At 59.1% G+C, this 23863-nt stretch overlaps 2 protein-coding genes across 3 annotated transcripts in view; one reads left to right on the top strand and one right to left on the bottom strand.

Moving 5' to 3' along the window:
- LOC117640934 (Kv channel-interacting protein 4-like) overlaps window positions 1-23863 on the top strand; it is a 113973-nt gene that overhangs the window by 29492 nt on the left and 60618 nt on the right. For both annotated transcript variants that reach the window (XM_034377964.1, XM_034377963.1), the window contains exon 3: window positions 1844-2139. In XM_034377964.1, the coding sequence (XP_034233855.1) occupies window positions 1875-2139 (265 nt within the window). In that variant the 5' untranslated portion in view covers window positions 1844-1874. The remainder of the gene's footprint in view (window positions 1-1843; window positions 2140-23863) is intronic.
- On the bottom strand, window positions 16391-23816 carry LOC117640932. The gene is made up of 13 exons (XM_034377962.1): window positions 23568-23816; window positions 22633-22869; window positions 21836-22315; window positions 21380-21749; window positions 21167-21294; window positions 20931-21067; window positions 19758-20844; window positions 19472-19660; window positions 17515-19386; window positions 17258-17422; window positions 17016-17177; window positions 16780-16932; window positions 16391-16686 (listed from the first exon to the last, which is right to left on the bottom strand). Exons 1-13 carry the CDS (start codon window positions 23703-23705, stop codon window positions 16585-16587), a joined length of 5220 nt encoding a protein of 1739 aa, XP_034233853.1. The 5' UTR covers window positions 23706-23816; the 3' UTR covers window positions 16391-16584.

Here is a 23863-nt window from a genome sequence, read left to right as displayed (position 1 = left end):
AGGCTCTTAATGCCTTGCCGTGCCGTGCCGCTCCTCGGGGCCCCGGCTGCCCCGGCTCCTTGAGGCTGGGCGTGGTTAGCGCCGGCCGGGCAGGGCGGCCAGGGCGGCCAGGGCGGGCACGCGGCGTCTGGGGGCCTCTGGGGGCTCTGGCCAGCATGGAGGGGCTTGCAGGGGCGGCCTCCAGGCCTCCAGACCTCCAGACCTCCGGGCTGTTGGGGCATGTAATATTAATAGGTCATTACAGACGTGTTTGTGGCGTTAAGACTCGGCCTGCTTGGCCTGCTTGCGTCCGTCCGTCTCTCTCTCTCTCTCTCTCTCTCTCTCTCTCTCTCTCTCTCTCTCTCTCTCTCTCTCTCTCTCTCTCTCTCTCTCTCTCTCTCTCTCTCTCTCTCTCGCTCGCTCTCTCTCACGCGGCTCACCCACTTGACCCTTGACGTCGTCATCTCCTTCAAGGGGCTCGTCCAGGCGACCGCGAGGGGGAAGTCTCCGCCGTAAAGCGAGTGGGCGTGGTTGTGTGTGTGTGTGTGTGTGTGTGTGTGTGTGTGTGTGTGTGTGTGTGTGTGTGTTGGTATGTTTGTGTGTGTGTGTGTGTGTGCGTGTGGTGACTGTTGGTGTGTGTAGAGTGTACACGTGCACCTTGCAGAGCGCGGCAGCGCGGCAGCACGTGCATAGAGAGTTGCCTTAACTACTTGGTTGCGCAACGGCGGGGCACGGCGCGGCACGGGCAGCAGCAGCAACATCAAAAACAACAACAACAAAACACGCAAACACGCAAACGAGGTGGCGACTTGGCGAGGAATGAGCGCCGGGGATGCTGTTTTTGCGAACAGCCCAATTCTGGCCTGACACTGTAACATCGCCGCTGACATTGGTGGATGTGGTGTGCTGCCGCCGCCGGTTGTGTGTCCGTGTGACGGAGAGTGTTGTCTGTGTGTGTGGCGCGCTTCCGTCGAGTCGAGCCACACGCCGAGGCTGAGCCGGGGGTGGCGCGGCGGCGATACACAGAAAGGCTCTCGGTGTCGACACGTCTATCGTGTAACTTTTGTTGCCGAGTTATTTCCACACTGTTTTTGTTCTATTTCGCCGCTATGCACACTCTTGGAAACGCGCACCGCCACCGCGACGAATAACCTCTCGGAACGAGGTGCCGTAGTGGCTTGGCGTAGTGTGGCGTGGCGGCGTGGCCTGGCCTGGCGTGGCGTGGCGGCTGTGGTGTGTCCCGCCCCCGTGGGCGGCGGGGTGGCTTGGTGGCGTGCCCTGATCGGCCCCGCTGGGCTGGCGGGGTGGCTCGGCGGCGATACACAGAAAGGCTCTCGGTGTCGACACGTCTATCGTGTACTTGTTGCCGAGTTTTCCACACTGTTTTTGTTCTACTTCGCCGCTATGCACACTCTTGGAAACGCGCACCGCCACCGCGACGAATAACCTCGGAACGAGGTGCCGTAGTGGCTTGGCGTAGTGTGGCGAATGGCGGCGCTGCGTGGTGTGAGCCCGCTGGGCCGCCCATTGTTCCTGGTCGTGCCGCTGGCGATGGCGTGGCGTGGCGCGTGGTGGGCTGCGCGCCTCGCCTCGCCGCCAACGAGGTGACCCTCCCGCTCATGGCCAGTGGATTACGAGTGAACCGCGAGGGACGCGCCAGGCGACGACGTGCCTGACAATGCGTAAATCGCCGCCTGATATGAAAGACCCGCGAAGGCCGACCCAAAATTGTTCCGGTCGTTCCGCGCACCCTGCTCGCCGCGGCGGGTCCGCCGCCTACACTGTCCTCTACCGTCGCACTGTCTCTTGGAAAAGGTCTAAAAGGTCTAAAAAGTTCTAAAATTGGTGGTTTTTGCTGTTGCAGGTTGACTGCCCATGGGTGAGGTGGCGCAGACATGTACAGTGTGGTCGGGGGGCACCAGAGCTACCGAGGAGAGCGGCGGCAACCCAAGCGGCAGCAGCAGCAGCAACAGCAGCAGCAGCAGCAGATCCAACAGCAGCAGCAGCAGGATGGGGAGACCTCGGGCGAGGCGGCGGGGGAAGGGCAGGCCGAGAACGCCGCCGAGGACGGGGCGCGGCGTCGAAGGCGCTCCAGGCACCACCAGTCACTCACCGTCAGGCTCATCAACTACATCAAGAGGCAGTTTCACCCGGAGGAAGGTGAGTCACAAAAAGAAGAGAAAAAAGGTCTCTTTTCCCGCGGCGGCCGTATTCGAACCACGCGGCTGATGAAGTGGCGGCTCGGACAAGGAAGTGGCGCGCTGAAGCACTAAATTCGTAGCGCGCCTCTGCCGCACTATCTCGGCGCACGCAGAAGCGCCTCATCCCCGCGGCTCGGCTCGCACAGCGTTCCATTTCTCCGGTGTGCCTGGCGGTGCCTGGCGGTGCGCGTCTTGCGAATTCGCTGCGCGGCTCGCTCTGATGTTTCCCACTGCAGATGGGGAGGGGGTGGGGGGCTGTCCGCCGCGGACGCGGCGCCTTCCTAGGGAAATCTCCTCGCTGGCGCGGCAGGCGGGGCCGCCGCCGTCATCCAAGTGGCGTGCTGGCGCGCTGCTCGGCGCCCCGGTCACGCTCATCGCCTTGGACGGCCCCCGGCGACCCACCCCACTTACGAGCCGGACCGCGGCGCGAGGCGGGGCGGCGCCGGGCGGTGCGAACGGCCATTGCGGCTAGTGGATCCCCTCGACTGGGACTTGGGACCCGCAGCAGGCGGGGGACGGGGCCCTGGGAGAGGGAGGGGTCCTGGCCGCCCTGGCGGGGCTGGCGGGGCCGGGGGGCGGGATCTGCAGTAAGTGGGATCTGAAACGAGTGTGGCGGACCCCCTGCGGGATTTGGCAAGCGGGCCGCCCCGCCGGGGTAGGCCTTGGCCTTGATCCTGGACTCTGTCCTGGACGGGATCCTGGAAGACATGGAGGACCAGGGCCGCGCCGTGCGCCAAGGGTATTCAAATCTGCATCGAGGCGTGCAGGGTCCGGTGGAGGGGGACGCTGCTGCGCGCGCTGCGGGCCAGGGCGGGTACCCTGCCGTGCCGTGCCTCGCCAGTGTATCGCCGGCTGCCATATTTCTCTTCCCCGCCGGTGCGCTTGCCTGGCTTGCCGGGGAAAGATTTCCACGTGGATCCGCAGCAACCCGGTCGGGCACGCGCCCCCAGTCCCCGCCCCACCCCAGCCTGCCCCAGCCCACCGATGGCTCCGGTCGGCTGCTCCGGCCGCGCTCATCCATAAGCACGGCCTGCGTGGACGCGGCGGGGCGGCGGGGCGACGGCCGGGGCGCGCCACGGACCCTATTCCATTACACCTGTGCGATCGTTTTCATGCCCCTTCGACCCGCTGGGCCGCGCAGGGCCGCTGTCCCCCTCATCGCCCTCCTCGTGTTGCTGCCGTCGGACTCGACCACGCCGCGGCAGCCGCGGAAGATGGGGTTGGATGTTCTGGCGGCGGGCAGTGGCGGTCCGGGGAGGGGGAGGGGGGCTCCTCGACTCATGCGTTATGCATACGGCTCTTCCTGGGAGGCCAACTTTTTGGCGGGACGCCACACGACGCAAAGTTTGTTAACAGAAGTCCGGTTCGGTTATTCGCCAGGCAAACGCACGGCCCGGCCGCGGCCCGGCGAGAGCGGCCCGCCAAAGCAAGCGAAAGCGAAACGCAATGGGAGCGTGATCTTCCGCGACATTGCCTCCACATTCAGGTTCGGTTTCCAATATGAGAGGCCGCGGCCGCCCCGGCGGCCCCAGCCCGGCCCGGGCCAGACTGGCTTTTTGTTTCATCGCGGCGTGCGGCGCACATGTGTGCAGTCGCCCGAGTATTACGTGACATTTGGATGGCCATTCCGTTTGCTTTTATTTTTCATCTTTCTTGCGTTCTTGCTTTAATTTATTTGTTTTCCATTCCCGGGCCGATGTCCACACGCTTGCCCCGCAAACCGCTATATGGGCGAAGCGCAGCAGGTGCAGCCGGCTTTCTTTTTGTGTGTTTTTGCAGACAATGTCGTGCGGAGCGAGCCGACGGGCCTTTAATGAATGTCAGCGCGGCTGCCCCACGCGACACGCACACGACACGCACGCGACACGCGACACGCGACACGCACGCGACACGCACGCGACACGCACGCGACACGCACGCGACACGCACGCGACACGCACGCGACACGCACGCGACACGCACGCGACACGCACGCGACACGCACGCGACACGCACGGGACACGCACGGGACACGCACGCGACACGCACGCGACACGCACGCGACACGCACGGGACACGCACGGGACACGCACGCGACACGCACGGGACACGCACGGGACACGCACGGGACACGCACGCGACACGCACGCGGGACAAGGACGAGCAGCACGCTCCATCCTCCTCCCTCTCGCTTCGAGGCCTCTGCCTTTGCCTTACGCCCCTCAAATTTATGCTGGTTCGCATGCAGGGGCCAAGGGTGTGTCTCCTCTCCATGTACTTACAGCAGGTCGAGCAATGGCACGCCCAGCCGAGCCGAGCCGAGCCGAACCGAGCCGAGCCGAGGCCCCAGGCAAAATATGGCTCAGGATGCCCTTATCGCCAGCTCCGCTAGCTCCGCCAGCTTCAAGTTGCAGAAAGAGTATTGCGGGGGCGTCGCCTTGGCGTCGCCGCCGTTACGGAGTGAAACACGCCCCGCGATAGTCACGTTGCCTTTCACGGTTATTGTTATTTCGGAGCAAAAGACCCACAAAACCTGACGATCAACAGCAATATTTTGCCAGCGAGCAGCGCGCTTGCACGCCGCTTGCACATGCGCGCGCGGCGCGATGGCTTTTCGCGCGTCCCGTGGTGTGTTTTGTTTTGTTTCTGTTTTTAGCATGTACGTTTTTCCAGCCGGCCTAGACGGCATCCTGGGCCTAGACGGCCAGGGCCCGCTCTGCCTCCGCGGCGACTTCAAAAAGACCGGCCTGCCTTCCAATAAGGGGTGCGAATCCGATGGCCCGGGGGCGGCGTGGGGGCGGCGTGGGGGCGGCGTGGGGGCGGCGTGGGGGCGGCGTAGCACGGCGTGGGGGCGGCGTAGCACGGCGTGGCCGCGGGAAGGGATTTGTTGCGACCTGATCCTCTTTTGCCTGCCGAGAAAAGGAGCAGGACTCCCCGGGGCGCACCCTTCCGACGTCTCCCGGTATCCATCCGCCACGTCGGCGAGGCTGGCAGGGGTGGCAGGCCTGGCAGGCCTGGCAGGGCGTCAAACTTCGGCCGCACCAGGTGGCGTGGCGCGGAGCCTCGCGCGGCCCACGGCCCCCGGGCCCTCAGACAAGGAGGCAAAAAACGGCCGGGCGGTCATGTTCGCGCCGCATTGTTTTAAAACATTGACCGGTGCACTGTAGATAAATTGTGGCTGCACAATCTAAAACGAAGGGACGCCGCCGCAGCCGTGACTTGGCTGAAGTGTGTGAGAGCTCCGGCTTCGCTGAATGATGCAGGCCGGGAGTGGATCGGGATTACAACAGAATAAGGGCGGGGGGAGCGGGGTGGCCGCGCGGGGCAGGCATGGCCGGGGCATGGCCGGGGCATGGCCGGGGCAGCAGCTCCCCAGCAAGTCGTAAATACGTCACAGCCCAACAAGACCGGCGCGGCCCGCGCGGCCCGCACGGCAAGAGCGCCAACTCGTGCAGCAGCCGCAGTATTGCAGCCTGTCAGCGCCGAACCTCTCGGGGGAGGCAAGGCTCCGCCAAGGCTCCGCGCAGCAGGCAGCCCAGCCGGCAACGGCCCGGCAACGGCCCGGCGCACCGAGGAAACCGAGGAAACGGGGAAAGCAAGGTTTTTCTGGCAATTGCGTTGCGGCGGCGCGCGTGTGGACAGTGGGGACCGACGGGGGGAAATACTGTACTGGCTGCGGTCCTCCGCTCCTCCGGCCGCTGCGCCGCTACGGCCCGGCTACCGTGGCGTGACGGGCATCGTACCCACAAGCGGCCGCCCCCGCCTGACAAACGGACCCTTTTCCCTCAGCATTCTGTTCTCCGATTTCGTTCTTTCCAGGCGGCGTACGTGGAGCCTGTTTCTGATGTGTGTCGTTCCTTTTGCAGCAGGTGAGCCGGGCGTCCTCCAAGGGGCTCGTTGCCACGGTAACCGCGGCGACGGCCAGGTAACGCACGCCTAGCGTAGCACAGCATGGCGGGGCATGGCGTAGCGACGCTTAGCCACATTGCATGAACCGGCCGGGGCCGACCCTGTCATGGACTCTGTCATGACTCCGTCATGGACTCTGTCATGACTCCGTCATGGACTCTGTCATGGATTCTGTCGTGGACTCCGTCATGGACTCCGTCATGGACTCTGTCATGGACTCTGTCATGGACTCTGTCATGGACTCCGTCATGGACTCCGTCATGGACTCCGTCATGAACTCTGTCATGGACTCTGTCATGGACTCCATCATGGACTCCATCATGGACTCTGTCATCATGGACTCTGTCATCATGGACTTCGTCCTGGACGCTGTCACGGACTCCTCCGTGGACTCCGTCATGTACTGCGTCATGGACTCCCGCGATGAACTCTGTCATCATGGACTCCATCATGGACTCTGTACTCATGGACTCCGTCGTTGACTCCGTCATGGACTCCGTTAGGGACTCCGCGTCGGGAAAGAAACTAGAGCATTAGTCTTGCATGGGCCCTTTGACTAAGGGGGCACCCAGGGGGCCAGGGGGGAAGTGGGAGCAGAATCCGTGCATGCAGGTACACAATCTTGGCCTTGTCCTTGGCGGCCGCAGTAGGGCGGCCCGGCCGGAGCGGGGCGGCCAGGCCCGGGGTCTTTAGGTCGGCATGCATTTTGCACGACTGCGGACTGCGGCGCCATGAGGGTCACCATGAGGGCAGATGCACTGCGGCGCAGTGGCGCGGTGGCGTGGCGCGCACACTGTCAAACGAACGGCCGCGTCGGGTCCAGGTCATGGAAAGCACTCCAATGAAGCACATGGCGGTACCGATGGACCGGCCTTCCAACGAGGAATCGATTGGGCCTGGCTCTGTTTGCGGACTTTGCAGCCCAAACTAACGTGTCCGATTAATGCCCGCCACACTGGTCCGTGCCCCGTCGACCCACCACCCCGCCGCCCCGCTGCCCCCGGGGCCGCCCCGGCCAGTCGCCTGATTGGGTCCCCCGGTTTTTACGACCTCCGGTTCGCACCGCAGATCAGCCCTAAACGTCTAGCCAACGACGCGCCGCCCCCTCCCCTCTGCGACCCCCCTCTCTCCCCCTCCCTGGCATAAAATTACAATCAAGCCGCGCCGAGATAATGCGTTATAATTTGTGGCATGGCTGGAGGACAAAGGCGTTATCATCGTCAAAACGCGTGTGGGGTGGGGGAATATCTGGTGCCCGTCCAGCCACGCGCTGCACGCTCCGATTGCTCTTCTGGCCTCGGGTGGCCCTGCCTCGCCCTGCCTCGCCCTGCCTCGCCCTGCCTCGCCCTGCCTCGCCCTGCCTCGCCCTGCCTCGCCCTGCCTCGCCCTGCCTCGCCCTGCCTCGCCCTGCCTCGCCCTGCCTCGCCCTGCCTCGCCCTGCCTCGCCCTGCCTCGCCCTGCCTCGCCCTGCCTCGCCCTGCCTGCCCCTCCGACTGCTGCTGCTCGTCAAACAGACCCGTCGTCGCGGACTGCGATTACTACCACTAGTGTTTGCAATACGACGCGCGGGAGGGGCTTGCTGTGGGGGGTGCTGGAGGCTGTAGGGGGTGCTGGGCGTTGTGCGGTGTAAGCACCGCCGGGCGCCCGGGCATCGCCGGCATCGCCCCAAGGTAGAACTAATCAACCAATCAGCTGCCGTCAGCCACCCACTCAATGCCCGGGCGCAGCGCGACGCGGCGGCCCGCGGCCAAACAGAGCGCGCTAATCCGACCCGAGCCTGCTCAAGCCACGGCCCGGCCGCCAGGCCCGGCCGCCAGGCCACTTTACATTCTATCAGTCACGCGCATATTTTTCCACCGCCCGACCGGGATTACTCGTTAAAGCCTAAATATTCGGAATGAACGGCGAAACGCGCCGCGCCTCATGAATATTCCTCGCAGCGATACAGGCCGCCACTCGCCGCCCCTCGCCGCCGCGGGCCGCCCCCCGTCCCCCCACCCCCTCCCTGTCGCCGCGGCGCGTCCTGCCTTTTTCCGGGAGCCTTTATCTCCGGGCCGCGCGCGCGAGGGGGCCGGAGGACCGGAGGACCGGAGCAGGTTACCGGTGCCGGCGACGCGCAGTTTCGCGCGCCCGGAAGTTTTCGAAAAGCGATACCGGAGTCCCGGCGTCGCCGGAAGGGAGGGGGAACTGCGCTGCAAGTCTGCCGGAGTCGAGCGAGGTGTGTGAGACGCCGCCGCGCTGCTGGAGAGCTGCCGGTGTGCACACCGCAGGGCAGGCTGAAGCGCGACTCGTGCCACTCCGTGGCCGTGCCGCGCTGTGCCGCGCTGTGCCGCTCCGGGGAGCGTTTCCGGGCGCAGCGCACCACGATAAAGAGAAAGGACGACAGGGAGATGGTGGCGGCAGATATCGCCGCATCGTCTACCCACGGCGCTCTTTAGCATGCAAAGAGACACAATCAACCCCCTCCCCCTTCCGCCCCTCTGGCTCAGCCGAACGCAAACGGAAGCCCACGGGGAATTGTTCGTCATTTTTATCGCAAAGCACCCCATCGGCACGGGCGCGGCCCTCGGCCCGGCACCAGGGCGCACACCACGTTCGGGGCGCGTTCGGCTCTCGGGACGTGTTCGGGATGGGATCGGGTCGGATCGGCGGAGCGCGCAGGGGCGCAGGGCTACACAGGGCCACAGGGCGCAGCCTGCGACCGGATTGGGAGGCAGTGCCGGCAGTGCCGAGGCACAAAGCCAATCATTGCCGCGCTGTTTTAGCCCCAGGGTGTCACGGGCCTTATTCCCGGCGTGGGAGGTCTGCCGGCTGTGTTTTCCTGTTCGCCTGCCTGCCGTCTATCTGTCTGTCGGTCCGTCGGTCCGTCTGACCGTCTGTTTGTCCTCGGTCGGTGTGTCTTCCCGCCCGACTGTCTGCCTGTTTGTGTGCCTGTGTGTCTTGTACTGCCTATTGCCTGGAGCGCCGCGCCGCCCTGTTGGCTCTGCGGGCGATGGCCAAACCAGCCAAACAAGGAGGAGGAGGAGAGGCAGCCCCGCTCCGCTATTGGCCGGCGCTCTAGGCGACATTAGTGACTCGTGTAATGGACTGTAACGCTTTAAGTACTGCCGACCTCCGCGCCGCTGTGCGCGCTGCGTCGCTCCGCGCCCATCGCGTTGTATGGCCGTCGCGTTCGGTTGCCACGGCGACCGGACCTGCGGGGCGGGGCGGGGCGGGGCGGGGCGGGGCGGACGGCGCCGTCTGCAACAGTTGTGCGATGGAAAGGACGTAGCGACGGCGCTGGCGACTGGTTGGCTGCCTTTTGTTTCCCTTTGCGTCTCTTCGGGACCGCCGCGCTGTGCCGCGCCCTGCCGCGCCGGATCCATTTGGAAGGACCACCTCGGCCGGTATTCTTGTACTTTGTCCTCGGCGCCGCGCCGCCTGCGTTGCGTCTCGGAGCGGCGGAGCGGCGGAGCGAAGGCAGGCGGCCAGATTCGCAGAGGAATTAGAGAGAGAGATGGAGAGGGGTGGGGCAGCCAAGGGGCAGCAAATCGCCCGAACCCATTCCAGTGATGACACTTTTTGTGGGCCACGCGCCGCCCGGCCGGCATGCCCCGGCCCTACCCAGCCCGGCCGGCCAGCAGCGGCGCACTGTCGCCACGCCGAACACAGCCAGCAGCAGCGAGGACCCATCATCCCCATTATTTAACAACAAAAAAAGACAATTTTTGTTTTTGTTTTGGCATGTGCATGAAGCAGTGGCCCTAATAGCAGTATCGAGTTTGCTGCGAGTGGAGGGGACGGGGCGGGGTGGGGGTGGGTTCCGAACAGCAGTCCCACTGCTTTGAATTTCTAACTGCTCCTGCTTCGCCCTGACGCTGGCTGCGCTGGTCGAGGGGCTGTTCGGTTCGTTTTCTTCCGGAACGTCTTAAAACCCCCTCCCCCTCTCTCTCCGCTGATGCTGATGCCAGCGGCAATCCGTCCTGCGCTATAAATCTGCGCACTGTGCTACGCCGCGCCACGCAGCCTGCCATCAGGTAAAGGGTGATGCATAGCCGGCCATCACACATGACGCGGCCCGCCTGTCTGTCTGCCTGCCCGTCCGTCCGTCCGCCCGCCGCGTTGCGAGTCGCAGCAGGCGACATTTTGTCTGAATTATTCAGCGACGCCTCGTGCTGCAGTGGCGTGGTGCACTGCGGCGATTACAGTGTGGTGCTGCAGCAGGCCCGGGTGCTGCCGATAGCGGCGGTTAGCCGGCAGGCTCACACCTCTCGGGTCACGTGCCACCCGAGCTACTCCGGGCTACTCCGACCTACTCCGGGCTGCTCCGGGCTACTCCGGGCTCAGAGCACGCCGGGCACTCGAGGGCCTGCCCGGAGCTCGTCGTCGTCGCCGGACCTGCCGCCGCCCCGTCGGCAACTTTGTTACGAGCCTCGCGACAGAATTATATGCAAGTTTGGCGTCATCAGTATTCCGAGTACCGCCGCGCCGCCGCGCCTCCCCGGGGTCACACGAGGGCCTGGCAAAGACGGCGCTCCGCCAAGGGCATGCATGCAGTGTGGGGACGGCGTCCTCCAGGGTCCGGGACTCCGGGAGGCGGACGAGGACGGATTGATCCAGTGCGGCGATCCACGGCCGATCCAGGCGGTAACGCGGTAACGCGCCGTATGGCGTCGTGGAGCAGCGCGCCGCAGCCTCCAGCCGTCGCCACGTCCCACGTCGCCATGGCGACGCGAGGGGACGGCCAGCCAGCAGCCAGCCAGCAGCCAGCCAGCAGCCAGCCAGCAGCCAGCCAGCCAGCCAGCCAGCCGGGCCCTACACTCTGCACGTCCGAGTTTCGTTAGGGCGGCGCGGGCTAGGACCCGGGCGCACGGTGGCGCACAGTGGTGCCGAAGAGCCATCAAGGCAGAAAGTGTCAACTGCTGTCGCGCTGCTGTCGCCACGCCTCGGCCATGGGCCGTGGGGCACCAGGGGGCACGGGGGCCACCGTGGGGGCCGTGCATCAACGTGCCCCCTTCCAGGACCCAGCCGGGACCCTGCCAGGACCCTTCCAGGAGAACGAGCAGGCCGTAAAAGGCGCGCCAAGGCGCGGCAAGAGTCTGGCGGGGCGTGGCGGGGCGGCCCGCGCGGCCCGCGAGCGCTGCCCCTTAAAATTGAGGCGAATGGCTGGCGGCCGACGGGCGGCCGACGGGCGACTCGCGGAGCGGAGAGGGAAGGCGGAAGGGGGGAAGTACCCAGAGTACCAATTTCCGGCACTTTGGTGCCGCGCCGCCTTGTCGCCGCCTCGTCGTCCGCGTCGTCCGCGTCGTCTTCCTAATGCGGCCCGAGCATTATTCACCATCACGATCGGGACAAACAAACGAGGCGCGATGCGACAGTGTGGGGGTGGTAGGGGCGGGCCCGGCCGGGGAGAGCACTACTGTGGGCCCATAAAGCTGATGAATGCGGCCGCACCTCGTGTTGGACCCGCGGCGCGCGCACTCACACAGCCACACACACACACGCACACACACACACACACACACACACACGGCGCTAGTGAACTGACGACGTGACGGCCACCGGGACAACACTCACTGTCGCTGGCGTTGTCACTTTGGAGCAGCCGTTTGGTTGCGTCCGCGCGTCCGCCCGCGCGGCGTGCCCAGATCGGATCTCGCCCGCCTGCAGCGACGCGGCGACGCGCTTACGTTATTCATCCCGTGAGCAGCTGACTACCATAGGAATTGTTTTGATTCTTTGGTTTGCTGGGAGCTCGAATTTCACATGAACTACTACTGTACAGGCGACTTTTAGTCGAGAGGAACCGGTAAAAGAAGCGGTTACAGATAAGAATGGGTGTGAGGCAGGTGTCATTTTTTTTGCAAAGCGCGCGGGCGGCTCTTTTTTCATGAAATAAATTAAATCGGGCTTGCCACGTCGGCGGACGTCAGGTGGAGCCGCTGGAATTGGCCTGGGGGAGACGGGACGGGGGGCGTGCACGACGACTTAGCAACGGAACGGCGCAGGGTGTGTGCCGTCGCCCTGTCTCTCTCGCACCCGTGAGCGAGGCACGGCGAGGCCCCGTGAGTGCGACAGAGACAGTGGGTCTGCACTGCAGGGTGAGGCCAGGCCAGGCACAGTGGGCCAGAAGACCGGTGGAGGCGACAAAAACTCTAGACGCGTTTTGAGCTCCAGAGTCGCTAAAAAGTACTCGAACCGAACGTGTGACCCCACCAATGGATTCCTCGTTCTGAGAGCAATGCATTGGTGGGGTCACTCGTCCGATTCGAGTCCCATTTAGCGACTCTGGAGCTCAAAACGCGTCCAGAGTTTTGGCCGCCTCCACCGGTCTTCTGGCCCACTGTGCCAGGCCAGGCCAGGCCGGGCGGGGCGGCAGCAGGTGGGACTGGATTGGGATCGGGATTGGCAGCACTGTCGCCGTGCCGCGCATCGCCACGCCGCGCCACTGCGCTGTGTGCACATTATCGCTTTCACGCCCAGCCATTTGTCTTCAGCGTGTCGCCCCACCCTCCCCCTCCCCTCCCCCCGCGCGGCCAGGCCAGGGGCGAGGCCAGGCGACCCGGCAGACACTGCTGCGCGCGGCCGGCCTACCTCGCAGGCGGCCTCCGCTGTGACCGTCCGCTGCGGTGGGCTGAACGAGAAGAAGGAGAAGAAGAAGCGGGGGAAGGAGTGGAGCGAGGAAGATGCGGCAACTTTGGCCAGTAAAGCAGGGCGCTGTCCCGCGAGCCCAATCTGCGAGCCGCGTGGCGTGGCGTGGCGTGGCGCGGCGCGGGGCACTTACGGTGGCGGGCCTTCCTTCATTTCGCCGCCAGACAGGCCGACCGACCAACACACGCTGCGCTGTACAGTGCCGAGCAGCCCGCCGCGTTCCCATGATTCAAGGCAGTCAAAATGGGGCCACGCCAAAATGAGCCCTATTTTCACATCATTTTGACTATCCGTTCATCTTGGGTTGTGCTGCGCGGAGTGCTGCGCGGTGCACTGCTTGCTGCACGAGTCGGAAACTCCGCGGCCAAAGCGGCGGCGCGGTGTTCGTCCAAAGGGCTCCTCGCTCGGCTTCAACCGACTGCACCGCGGCCGGCGCCCACCACCCGCGCCCGTCCGCCCAGGCGGGCTGAGTGTTGTTATTGTTCTGAAAGCGGTATTGCAACGCGCCATATTGCATAGCGTTACGAAGCCTCCTCACTGCAATGGAGCGGAGAAAAAAATGATTGCGAAACAACACAGCACTACTATGGAGTGCTACGCGCTACGCAGTGGCCGGGCCCTGGGTGGAGGGAGGGGGTTGAGGGAAAGCCACCGCAGTGGTGATGCTTAATGGCCGACAGCCCGACTGTGGAACACCGTGTCGGACACGCTCGCACGCACACACACTCACTAACGCTCTCACGCACGCTGAGCGTCGCTCACTCGAGCAGCCGCTTTTTGCGTCTGTGATTTATTGCTTGGCTGGGAGTTATTAAACCTAAACCGTGGGCCAAAGGGGTAGGCAACCCACGTGCCTAGCGTGCTGCCTTTCGCAGAGCAGCAGCGGCAGCAGGGCTTGGCTCGGGACGCTGCGAGGCGACAACACATCTATGAGAAATTGCTGCGTGCGTTACGCCTCAGTGTGCAGCTGGCCTTGGGGCCGCGGCCCGAGCGAGGCCCGAGTGCTTCCGGTGGGAGATGAGACACGACGGGCCTCGCCGAGGGCCTCGCCCAACGCAGCAGGCGGCAGCAGGCCGGGACAGCGGCAGCTCAGCGTCCCGAGGGCCAGAGCTGGTGGACCAGGCCGCCAGCGCCACCAGCGCCGCAGCGAGGCAAAAAGTGTTTCTCGAGCCCCTTCGGAATCATTCCCTGGCCGGGCCGATGGCCCGAGGCACTTATCCCCGCGCGGCCTTTTAAAGTGGACGAAAGGCCGCCTTCGCTTGAGATGGCCGCCTGAAAGAGGAATTCCCCGGCATGCCGACGCCACGCCGACGGCCTTGACGCTTATCCCCAGGACGCCGTCCACGGCCCTGACGAGCGCGCCCAGACAACGCCTTCAGCGTGCTTCAGCGTGCTTCAGCGTGCTTCAGCGCCTTGAGCAGTCCGCATGCAGTCCTGCGGGAGCGCCGCCGGGGCCGCGCTGGCGTTCGCCGAGTGCCCCTGGAGCCAGCGGCCTGGAGTGCCCTGGAGTCAGGTTTCACTGGAACGTGGCTACAACGAGGCGGCGGGTAGGGGAGGGGGCAGAGGCTAACGCTGACCCGGGCCCAGTCTGTTGGGCATTTTTCGCAGCTGATTTACGAGCACCACGCCGTGGTGCCGAGCCGTGCCGCGCCGTGCCGGACAGGGGTAGATACTACACAGTGCAGTGGCCGAGGGCTTGCGCGTGGCTTGCCGAGGGCTGAGGGCGGCGTTTAGCCCCTTCCCCTTCCAACTCACTTATTTTCCTTTGCCGCCCGCGCTGCTCGCGCCGCCGCTTCCGGCCTTCTTCGCGCGCAGTGAAACGCAGTGGCCCCGCGGCCCGCCAGCAGCGCCAGTGTTGCCAACCGCCCTCTTGCCGCCACTAATCCATCAGCCCGCAGCTCATCCGCAGCGCGGCGAACGCGGCGCCGCTGGGGAGCGGCCTGGCAGTGGCCTGCCTGCCCGGCCGTTGTGTTGGCCACCGTGAATGGAGTGGGCTGGGCGCGCTGGGCAGGCAACGACTCTCTTCTCTCTCTCTCTCTCTCTCTCTCTCTGCTGGCACCATTGCCTCGGCTCTCCGCCCTCGATTGCTTTGCTGTCGGACTAATCGCCGGCCAAAACGAAAAGCTACACTTGGTTTCGGCTTCGGCCGACGACCACCACGCCACTCGCTGCCGAACGGTGGCTGGGCTCGCTGACACTCCACCGCTACACTGTTCGTCAGCTGTACCAGAAAATCGCCGAGTCGTTTCCAATGAGCCCTGGAAAGCTCATAGGAAGCCACTCGGGCGAGTCGCTGTGTTTTACTGGCCGCTTTCTTTGTTTCTCTTTCTAATTATTTAACGACCGCCCGGGCATCACTTCCTCATTTTCCTCCATTAATCATCCTGACTGGCAACGCGAATAACATCCTTCCACTTGCTGTTTGTTCGTCCGTCACTACGCCAACCCACCACGCCGACCCATTGTTTTGACGTGTTCAAAATCCCTGGCTCCGGCTGCCCCGGCCGGCTGGGGAATTACAGTCTTGCCACCTGGCGTGCGTTCGGGGCTCTGATGGGCGTGGGCGGCCGGGCGAGAGGAGTGAGAGAGCGAGAGAGAGAGAGAGAGAGAGAGAGAGAGAGAGAGAGAGAGAGAGAGAGAGAGAGGAGAGAGAGAGAGAGAGAGAGAGAGATCGCCGGGGCCGTCCTGCTGGCGGAGCCGGAGCCACAGAGTCCGCCGGGGTGCGATTGTTTGCCTGAGCGGGGCCGCACCGGCCAGACGGAGTCCATCATCTCCAACTCACTGCAGCCTGGCAGCCTGCTTGCCGCCAGATAGTGGCCAGGCAAGCCGAGGCTGGCCGTGGCCTGGGTGCGAGAGAGACAGCCGTCAGCCTAATTGCTGCTGTGGGCCCTGTCTGGCCCTGTCCCGCTTTGCCATTGGCTGGGCTGCCGGTTGCCGCAGGCACAGTGGGTCCGGCCAAATCCTATTTGTGGTGCGCAGGGCGGCAGGGTCGCCCCCGGGGGACCCTCCAGAGGCCCTCCGGGGCCCCGCGCGGCCCTAACCTCGCCCAACGGCGCCGAGCTCCGCTGGGCCCCGCCGGGAAACACGTGGGGCCCAGCGATAAGCGGCCTCGCGAGGGCGCCAGCCGAGCCGTCCGTAAATTGCACGCCTGTGTGTTAGAAATCTCGAGTTCGTATCGGGTAAGCAGCGGTACAAAACTCGTATTGGCGGGTTTCGCAGACAAATTTCACGTTGTACCATCCGGGTTTATCAAGTTAACACTCGACCGAACCTTCCAGCTGTCAACCCAGCGTCCAAAAGCGCCCTGCCTGGCCCTGCCATTCTGAGTGGAACTAACTCTACACCACCTCCGACCTGTCGTCCGTGCTACCGCCAGCCAGCTCGCCGACCGACGCTAGATGGCGGTGGTGGCGCCGCGCAGGGGGCGAGGCGCGCGGCGCTACCCCGCGCCGCAGAGGGGAGGACCGAGCGGCGCGGCGATATCCCGCGCGCGGCTTTTCAGCCTGCAGTGGAGAGGGTAGGCAGTCCCGCAGCACTCGCTGGTTCAACAGGCGAGTATTCTCCCTGCAGCAAGGCGCTCTAGCCAGCCCAGTCATGTCTTTCGGTGCAAGCTGAGGGCTTCATTTCAGTTATCTCTGATTCTTTACAACCTTCTATGAGGAAAAGGGTTTCAAAACAAAACGGTGAATGCCTCAGTTAGATGTTTGTTACAGAACTGTAACTTTATTATTATGAAATTATTGATTACAGTACTATTGATAGAGTATGACAATTAGACTAGATGTAACAAAAAATAGAACAAAATTTGTATTCATTATTCATAAATAAACAAAAAGAAAACATAAGACAACACTTGCTGAGGAAAACAGCAAAAAGAAAATAAAAATTAAAGAGAAGTCTCACTAGGATTTTGGGAAAGGTTCACTCGAATGTTGGTGTGCAATGTTACTGTGGCACTCTCAATCACACCTAGAATCTCGGGGGCAATCTGAGACAGTTGACACAAAGTGTGAAAAAAGTTTAATAAAAGAACAACAAATTAATGCTAGAAAAAAAATTTAAAAACAAATAAATACTGTACCTGCAGACAGTTTCCACTGTCTCTTACTACATCAAGTTTCTGTTGGATTGGTCCAATCTTTCCTCGCCAAGCATGAGGAGAACCACCTTCATCAATAACTTCTAGGGTTCCTGTTGCTAAAATTGGTTTCTCAGACCGGCCAGAAGCAATGTACTAAAAAATATTAATAAATTAATAAGCACAATGAGAGTAATTGGTTGTAGTGACATAGTTACCCTAACCACATGGCCCATTACCTGCATTGTTGCAAAGATGCTATTATCACAAGCATGGATACAAATGACAAACAATTTCCTTGACACTTCCCTCAAAAATGTAAGACGTTGTTGCTGCCGTATTTCATGGAAAAATACTGTGTGTTCGGAGTCAGGTCCAATCCCTATTTCAGAACGATGTGCCTGAATAATTTCAAATTCAACATTAAATTGAGTTTAGGGAGATACACTGCATTAATGTCTTGAGCAACACAGACTCATACTTCTCTAATGTGGGAACTTAATTTCTTGGCAATACATTCCCAAGTGCATCCAATAGCAGGACAAGTTATGTAGGAATATTCACATACTGAGTGGTGGCTTGTTAACTGGGCAGGGGGCAGTACAAGTGGACAACCATGTTTGAGATTAGGACATGGCTTGCGACCCTGATAATAACATTTTAAATGCAAGTTAAAAACAACAAGACAAAATTGATTTTTACTTAATTGTCACAATTAGGTTTGGAGGAGAAAAGTACCTTGGCTGATTGTTGAGGAGGTGGCTCAAGCGATTTCTGTTGAGTGAAGACTGCACTCATCTGTGTATAACTGGGCCCAGCTCGGACAGATTGGCGAGGGGAGCAGCGAACAGGTTGTCGCACTTGCTTGCCAGGATACATTTTACTTGCAGTTTTTTCAAGCTTTATTTCTGTAGACAGTTCATTAACTTCAGAATTTGTTGAGGAGCGTTCATCTGAAACTTTGGCAGCAGACTCACTATGTTCAATTGCCACTTCTGGCACCTCACAATCAATCCCAGTATTAGATTTGTTTTCATTGTCAATATGAAACTTTTGAGATTCCTGAGAATCAAGATTCTCTATTTTATCATTCACAATTGATTCGGTTTCAATAATGGTCTCTATCTTCACTTGACTGCTTTCATTGTCAATATGACTATGATTATCTATTTCATCATTGACAGTTGATTTGCTATCAACATTGGTCTCCATCTTCACTTGATTAATTTTATCATGTATTGACGGCACCTCTCTCAGTCCTTTATCTTCAGAAACCACCAGACACAAAGGCTGAGGGGACCTGACAGGTACCTGACAGTTTGAAGGCTCTGTCTTGCAGTTCTCCAGCACTGATTTACTACAGGACGGAACAACATTGTCTGCAGTATCCTGATTTAACTGGAGTTCACTAGATGCAGGGCCGAATTCATTTATTGTCTCATGACTTACAGGCAAAGTAGAGGCAAAATTTTCAGCAGGGGGCAAAACATAGTCGGCAGGCAAAGTAGAGTTGAGACTTTCTGTGGTAGGCAAAATATATTCTGCAGGCAGAGTAGAGTTGAGACTTTCTGTGGTAGGCAAAATATATTCTGCAGGCAGAGTAGAGTCACGTACTAGAAGTGTGTCCTCTGGCAATACTTGAGGGTGCTCTGTGGCATGTCTGTTTTCACTTTCAGAAGAACCAGAGCTATCTAAACTGTCACTCTCAGAGCTCATTTCACTAGATGTATTCTCATCACTCAATTGGGCAATAGTACTCGTGTCGAGAGCTGATCTACTTTGACTCAAGTAATCACTTATACTCGACGCAGTCTCAGTTGACTGATCACTATGAGTCACAGGTATAGTACTCACCTGGCTCGGATGACTAGAGTTTGTTGATGGACCACCCACAGGTGGACTATTTTCTTCACCTTCCTCATTTATGTTGCTTGAATTCAAAATGTCTGAATTTAAAGGAGTTGATGGAGCTGTTCCGGGCAGACTGCTCAAAGAGTTATTCAGTGCATCTTCTTGACAAACACTAAGCGTCATATACTCCGGCTCCCCTGTGCCATCACTACACAAAAATATAACCTGCTGGGTTTTGTCATTTTCTTTCACAACTTTCTCAAGAGTCGTGTCAATTTTATCAGGAACAGAGATTGTCACATTGCGGCTCTGGGAGGGTGAAGAAGGGTCTGCTAGTGCTTTAATGAGACGGAGTTGCATGTCTCTGTTACTTTCAGAATCTTCATCCAAACTGTTATTTTCAACAGGAACTGGAATGAGTTGGGCATAATTATGACTTTCTAAATGGTCAATGGAATGGACATTTTCCACAATGACTGCAGGAAATTCAGAGTCTCTTGAGGGGGCATTGTTTGAATCTTTCACTGATGTTTTGTCATTTGCTCCATTAAGTTCCACTTTTTCTGAAGGATGGCCACTTACATGGAAATCTACCTGGTGAGAGCTGTCAAATGAGGAGGCCTTCTGAGAGCCATTGCTGTAAGTGTCCTGGGGCAAATCTTCCATAGTGGAATGAGGAATCACCTTGCAACCAAGGCTTACAGGCAAAGAGACTGAGCATGGTAATGTTGCCAAGGGCAAATTAGAATTTAAAAGATCCTGAAAAAAAAAAAGTTGTTTATTCAACTTAATCAACATATGGCAATAATATTTTCCTTTCCCAGTTTTAAAACTTTTATCTTGCCTTTTGTTCTGAAGAATGAAGAACATGTTGAGTTAGTCCAGGAATTACCTCTTCGATGAAAGCAGAGGAGACATTAGAAGTGCTTTCGAAACTATTCTGGCCCACAGGCATCTCTGTTGAGAAATTGAAGATGTCCTCATTTCTTGAACTCTCTGAATAACCATCTGGTTTGTTGCTGCCAGGCACAAACTGCACACAAGAACAATTGAGACAAGTTAGAAAAAAAAATGAACTAAAAAAAATTTTTATAAATAAAATTAGATAAAAAGTTTTTACTGTGAAGTACCTGTTTCTCAACTGATGTCAAGTAGTTGTATATAAGGGGATAAGAAATTTCATTGTCTTGGCAGAAATCGGGATTTGGTAATGGGAGTGCATTTGGAACGTCAATCTGATGACTGTGAGAGACTGCCTGGTTTAGCAAAGATGTCTGGTTTTGTATCTGTTTTCCAGTGTGCACTTGCTGCCGGGTGGTTTGACTGGGCTGGTAACAGGGCTTTTTTCTGGCAGGACCTAGAGCATGTTCTACCTTCACTGATTGCTGGTATTCCGATGCAGTCTGGTGGCTAAAGCGTTGCATGTGATGACCAGGCTGGCGATTGTACAAGGTTTGTTGCTGATTGGCTGAGTGGCGGTAATGGTTTGACGGCAACGGATGAAGAGAGGAGGATGATGGAATGAACCTTTTCTGCCTCTGAGACTGTAGGGGCATTAATTGAGATTTGCAAGGAATACTTGGGGTTCTATTAGTCTTGACTGAAGCTACTGTATGGAGTAGCTGAGAAGACATATGTCCTTGAAAACTTGACTGCCTTTCCTGCCCTTGAAGATTTGTTTGTCTTGAGGAGTGTATGGATGGGTACTGTTGGTGATGGTTCTTCTGATTTTGTTGAAGCTGAAGTGGCTTCTGTTGATTTTCTAACTGAATCAGCTTGTGCTGCTTTCTTATACCCAGCTGCTGATTATATTTCTGCTCTTCAGTTTCTTGCATCCAAGGTTCCATGTGATGTTGGTGCTGCCAGGTTTGTTGATCTTGATGTGTGTCTATAGCTGATTGGTTTGTGGGGCTTACCAATGCTGGTCTTAAGTTTTCTACAGGCAGGTTGGTAGATTTATGAAATAGGGGTGGTGGTCCTTGGTTTGGATGCAACATACTGTAGAAAGAAGCCTGTTCCACTTGAAGCATTTCATATTGCGCTGATGGAGGTATTTGAAGTTCTTGTTTATACTGTCTTGATTGATGCAGAGAATCGGCAACAAGATTGGGTGTAGTGATATGTTGATAAAGAGGGTTACTTGATAGTGGTGGCATATAGGGCTGAATCAATGGGCGGGAATGATCTTGAAATAAACTAGAACGCCCGTTGCTGCTGCTGTATAAAAGAAAATAAATCATTAAAAAAAAAATTACCAGGTGCTGTAGTTACTTCATAACTTCCAACAGCTATAGCAAATTTACCTCGTAAAACTTATAGGAGTTCTGTATGAATTGACTGAGTTTGTGTTGGCTGGTCTCCAATAGGGGCTTAACTGCAGGGGCATTTGGAGATTCTCTGATTTTACATTAACAAGCCACTCTAGACTAGACGAAAAGTCCTTAAATAAAAAAAAATTAAATAATGAAAATAAAGCAGAACAAAATTGGGGGGGTGGGGGTGGGGGGTTGAAGGACACCATAGGAAACCTGATGCGAACATTTGATGGAGCAGCTGGTAAAGGAATTGGACGAACCACCTGCGAAGGTGATGGAGGTGCAAGATGGAAAGACACCTCTTCCGAACTAATCTGTTGACTCAATGGCACAAAAGATGTTTCTCCATAGCCTTCAAAACACAAAGAAAACAAAACTTGGCATGAAAAAGAAATACACAATTAAAACGTGAAATAATTATGCATTGAGAGAGATACCTTGCTCCTGAGGATATGAAAAGACCGAAGGTGCATTAACTTTGGGCTGCATGTGCTGTCCATTGTAAGGCTTGAATACATCTTGGGCAACATTTCTGTTGAAAGAATTGTTGCTAATCGGTTGTAGACTTGGCATGGGTGGTTCAGACACTGGAGGCCAGGACTTCCCTACAGAAGCGGAGGCAGTGTCAGGCACAGGCTCTTGTACAGGGTGAGCATGACCATAAGCGGTGGCGACTCTGAATCCCTCTGGTTGGCTGGCAACTTGAGGAGAATCGTAACCCCCAGCTTCCAATGTTGGACTTTGGCGGTAGACTGAGGAAGGAGACCCAGCAGGGGGGTACGTCATTGAACTCGGATGAAGAGGCGTCTGAAAAAAAGAAAATATTTTAGTCAAATTTAATAATGTATACCCCACCTCCCTTAGCTCCAATTGAACGGCGTGACTGGCCGCACCTTAGCATACACGTAGCTGCCGTCCCGCCTGGGCTTGATGACCCTGCCCGTCTTGCTCATGCGGGCCTGGTGGGGGTGCGGCTTCCCGGCTTGGCCGCCAAGGCCCTGGCCAAGGCCCTGGCCCTGGCCGAGCCCGACCGCCCTGCGCGCCGCGGCCACCGCCAGCCCGGCCTGGGCGTGCTTCATCTGCATGGGGCCCTGCGCCTCGTCCGGCCAGAACATCCTGCTGCACCCGGGCGTCGGTCCGGACGCCGGCCTGGGGGCGATGGCGTGCTGGGGGAGGCCGGCCCCCGGGGCCATGGCCAAGCCCGACGAAGTCCCCAGGGCGGGCGAGGCCTGGTGCCCCTGGGGCGGGCTGGTCGCCATGTCGTAGCTGGAGCGACGGCACCCCTTGCCGGAGGACGGCGCCATGGTCTTGCCGCCGCGGGGCTTCTTCAGCTTGCCGCTCGGGTCGTAGTCCTCGTCTCCGTCGTCCTCGACCTGGCGCAGGAAGAACAGTGCTACGACTTGACAACGCCGAAACTATCTCTCCTGTGCGGAGGGGTCGGGGGAAGTGAAGGATTTTCCCGCAGGTGTGAACAGGAAGCGACCATACTCCACGCCCACATGGCGCATGGCGTGGAGTAGCGCCACTGGGCGCAGGGAAGGCCACGGCCTGGCCACGGCCGGATGCGAGATGGTGTTGATCCGGCACTCGCGGCCAAGCAGAAACCAAAGCCTTCCGGCTCGCAGCTCGAAACGCAGTCGCGCGGGAAGTATGGGGTCCATACACTAAGCTTAGAGGACTTTGAGCTCACCGCCATGGTGGGGAACATCTCCTCGTCGTCGTCCTCGGGGCCAGGGCTGGCCGAGGCAGAGTCCGCCTCCGCCGTGGTGGTGACGTAGCCGGGGTAGGCCGGGCTGTGCCCCGCCCCGCCCTGGGCGTTCACCCTGCGGGTCTTGCTCCGCGTCTCCTTCAAGCTGCTCAGCAAGCGGTTCAGCTCGGCTTCAGCGCCGGTGTCGTACAGAGCGATCAGTCTAGCCATGTCATCTTTCTGCAGCAAAAGAAAACAGTTTGATATCAATCAGAAAATGGAAAACAATAAAACTGAGGTGCCTTCGAGGCTTGACATTTTCCTTGACGCGGAAACTAGAGTCACTTCCAGTGTGTGGGGCGAGGCGTGACGTCATTCCCTCTGACATGTGACGTTGGCCGCCGTAGCCATCAAACTCTAACCTCCATCCAACTCAACGTTGCTTCCGACACGCAACACTCTCGCTATTTCCCAATATCAGCGACAAGTTTCGCCCCGCTGGCGGCGACAGTTCATCGCTCAATCGGCTGTTTTTTTCTTGTCAGTGAAAAACAAGAACAAAAACCTGTTGCACAACGGCCCAACCCCCTGGAGCCAACCGCTCCCGAGGAAGCCCACCGCTACTGCTTTTGGACACGGGGCACTGGAGACGGTAACTTAAACTCGGCCACTTTTTAAAATTGCAAGGTGGAAAGGGTGTTGGGACAAGGCCTGGGCCCGTCGCGCCACGAGAGTCGGCCGTTGGGTCGGGCGCAGGAGTGAGGTTAGGGCTCTCGGTCCGGGGGCCGGCTCGGCCGCGTCGATGAAACAAACAACCATTTGTCACTCGGAAAGTGCCACCCAGGCACGGCACGCGACGGCACGGCACGCCAAAGCGAGCCATGCCGTCCCCGAGACACGCAGGAAACATGGGTCGCGGAAACGCGACGCCGACTCACCTTGAGGTTGGCCGGCAGCTTGCGGTCCGTGGCCATCGTTTGCACGTATTTGTAGGGGCAATCCTTGATGCGTGAGATGATCGCCGCGAGGGGCTGTCTCTGAGGCTCCGCCATCATCATGTCCCCACGGGACATCATCCTTAGGGCGGCCTTGACCTTTGACCTGGGACGTGCTCCTGCGTGCTCCAGAACTCACACCTTCTCAGCAATGACGCATCAGTCTTGGCGCCTCTTTCGCCGCTCGGCCACCTGACGCTGTGAGAACAGCCTCCCCCGGCCACGCCCCCCACCCCCGG

This window comes from Thrips palmi, unplaced genomic scaffold (genome assembly GCF_012932325.1).
Source record: "Thrips palmi isolate BJ-2018 unplaced genomic scaffold, TpBJ-2018v1 HiC_scaffold_15, whole genome shotgun sequence".
NCBI classification, from domain to species: domain Eukaryota; kingdom Metazoa; phylum Arthropoda; class Insecta; order Thysanoptera; family Thripidae; genus Thrips; species Thrips palmi.
This window is presented reverse-complemented; position numbering and strand designations above follow the sequence as displayed.

Bases quoted from the DNA above. Each gene is read 5' to 3' on its own strand.
- LOC117640932 (XM_034377962.1), bottom strand. From the start codon at position 23,705: ATGATGTCCCGTGGGGACATGATGATGGCGGAGCCTCAGAGACAGCCC. The intron at 21,750-21,835 runs GTGCGGCCAGTC...TCTTTTTTTCAG, and splicing joins GCAGCTACGTGTATGCTAAG to ACGCCTCTTCATCCGAGTTC. The intron at 20,845-20,930 runs GTAAATTTGCTA...TCTTTTATACAG, and splicing joins ACTCCTATAAGTTTTACGAG to CAGCAGCAACGGGCGTTCTA.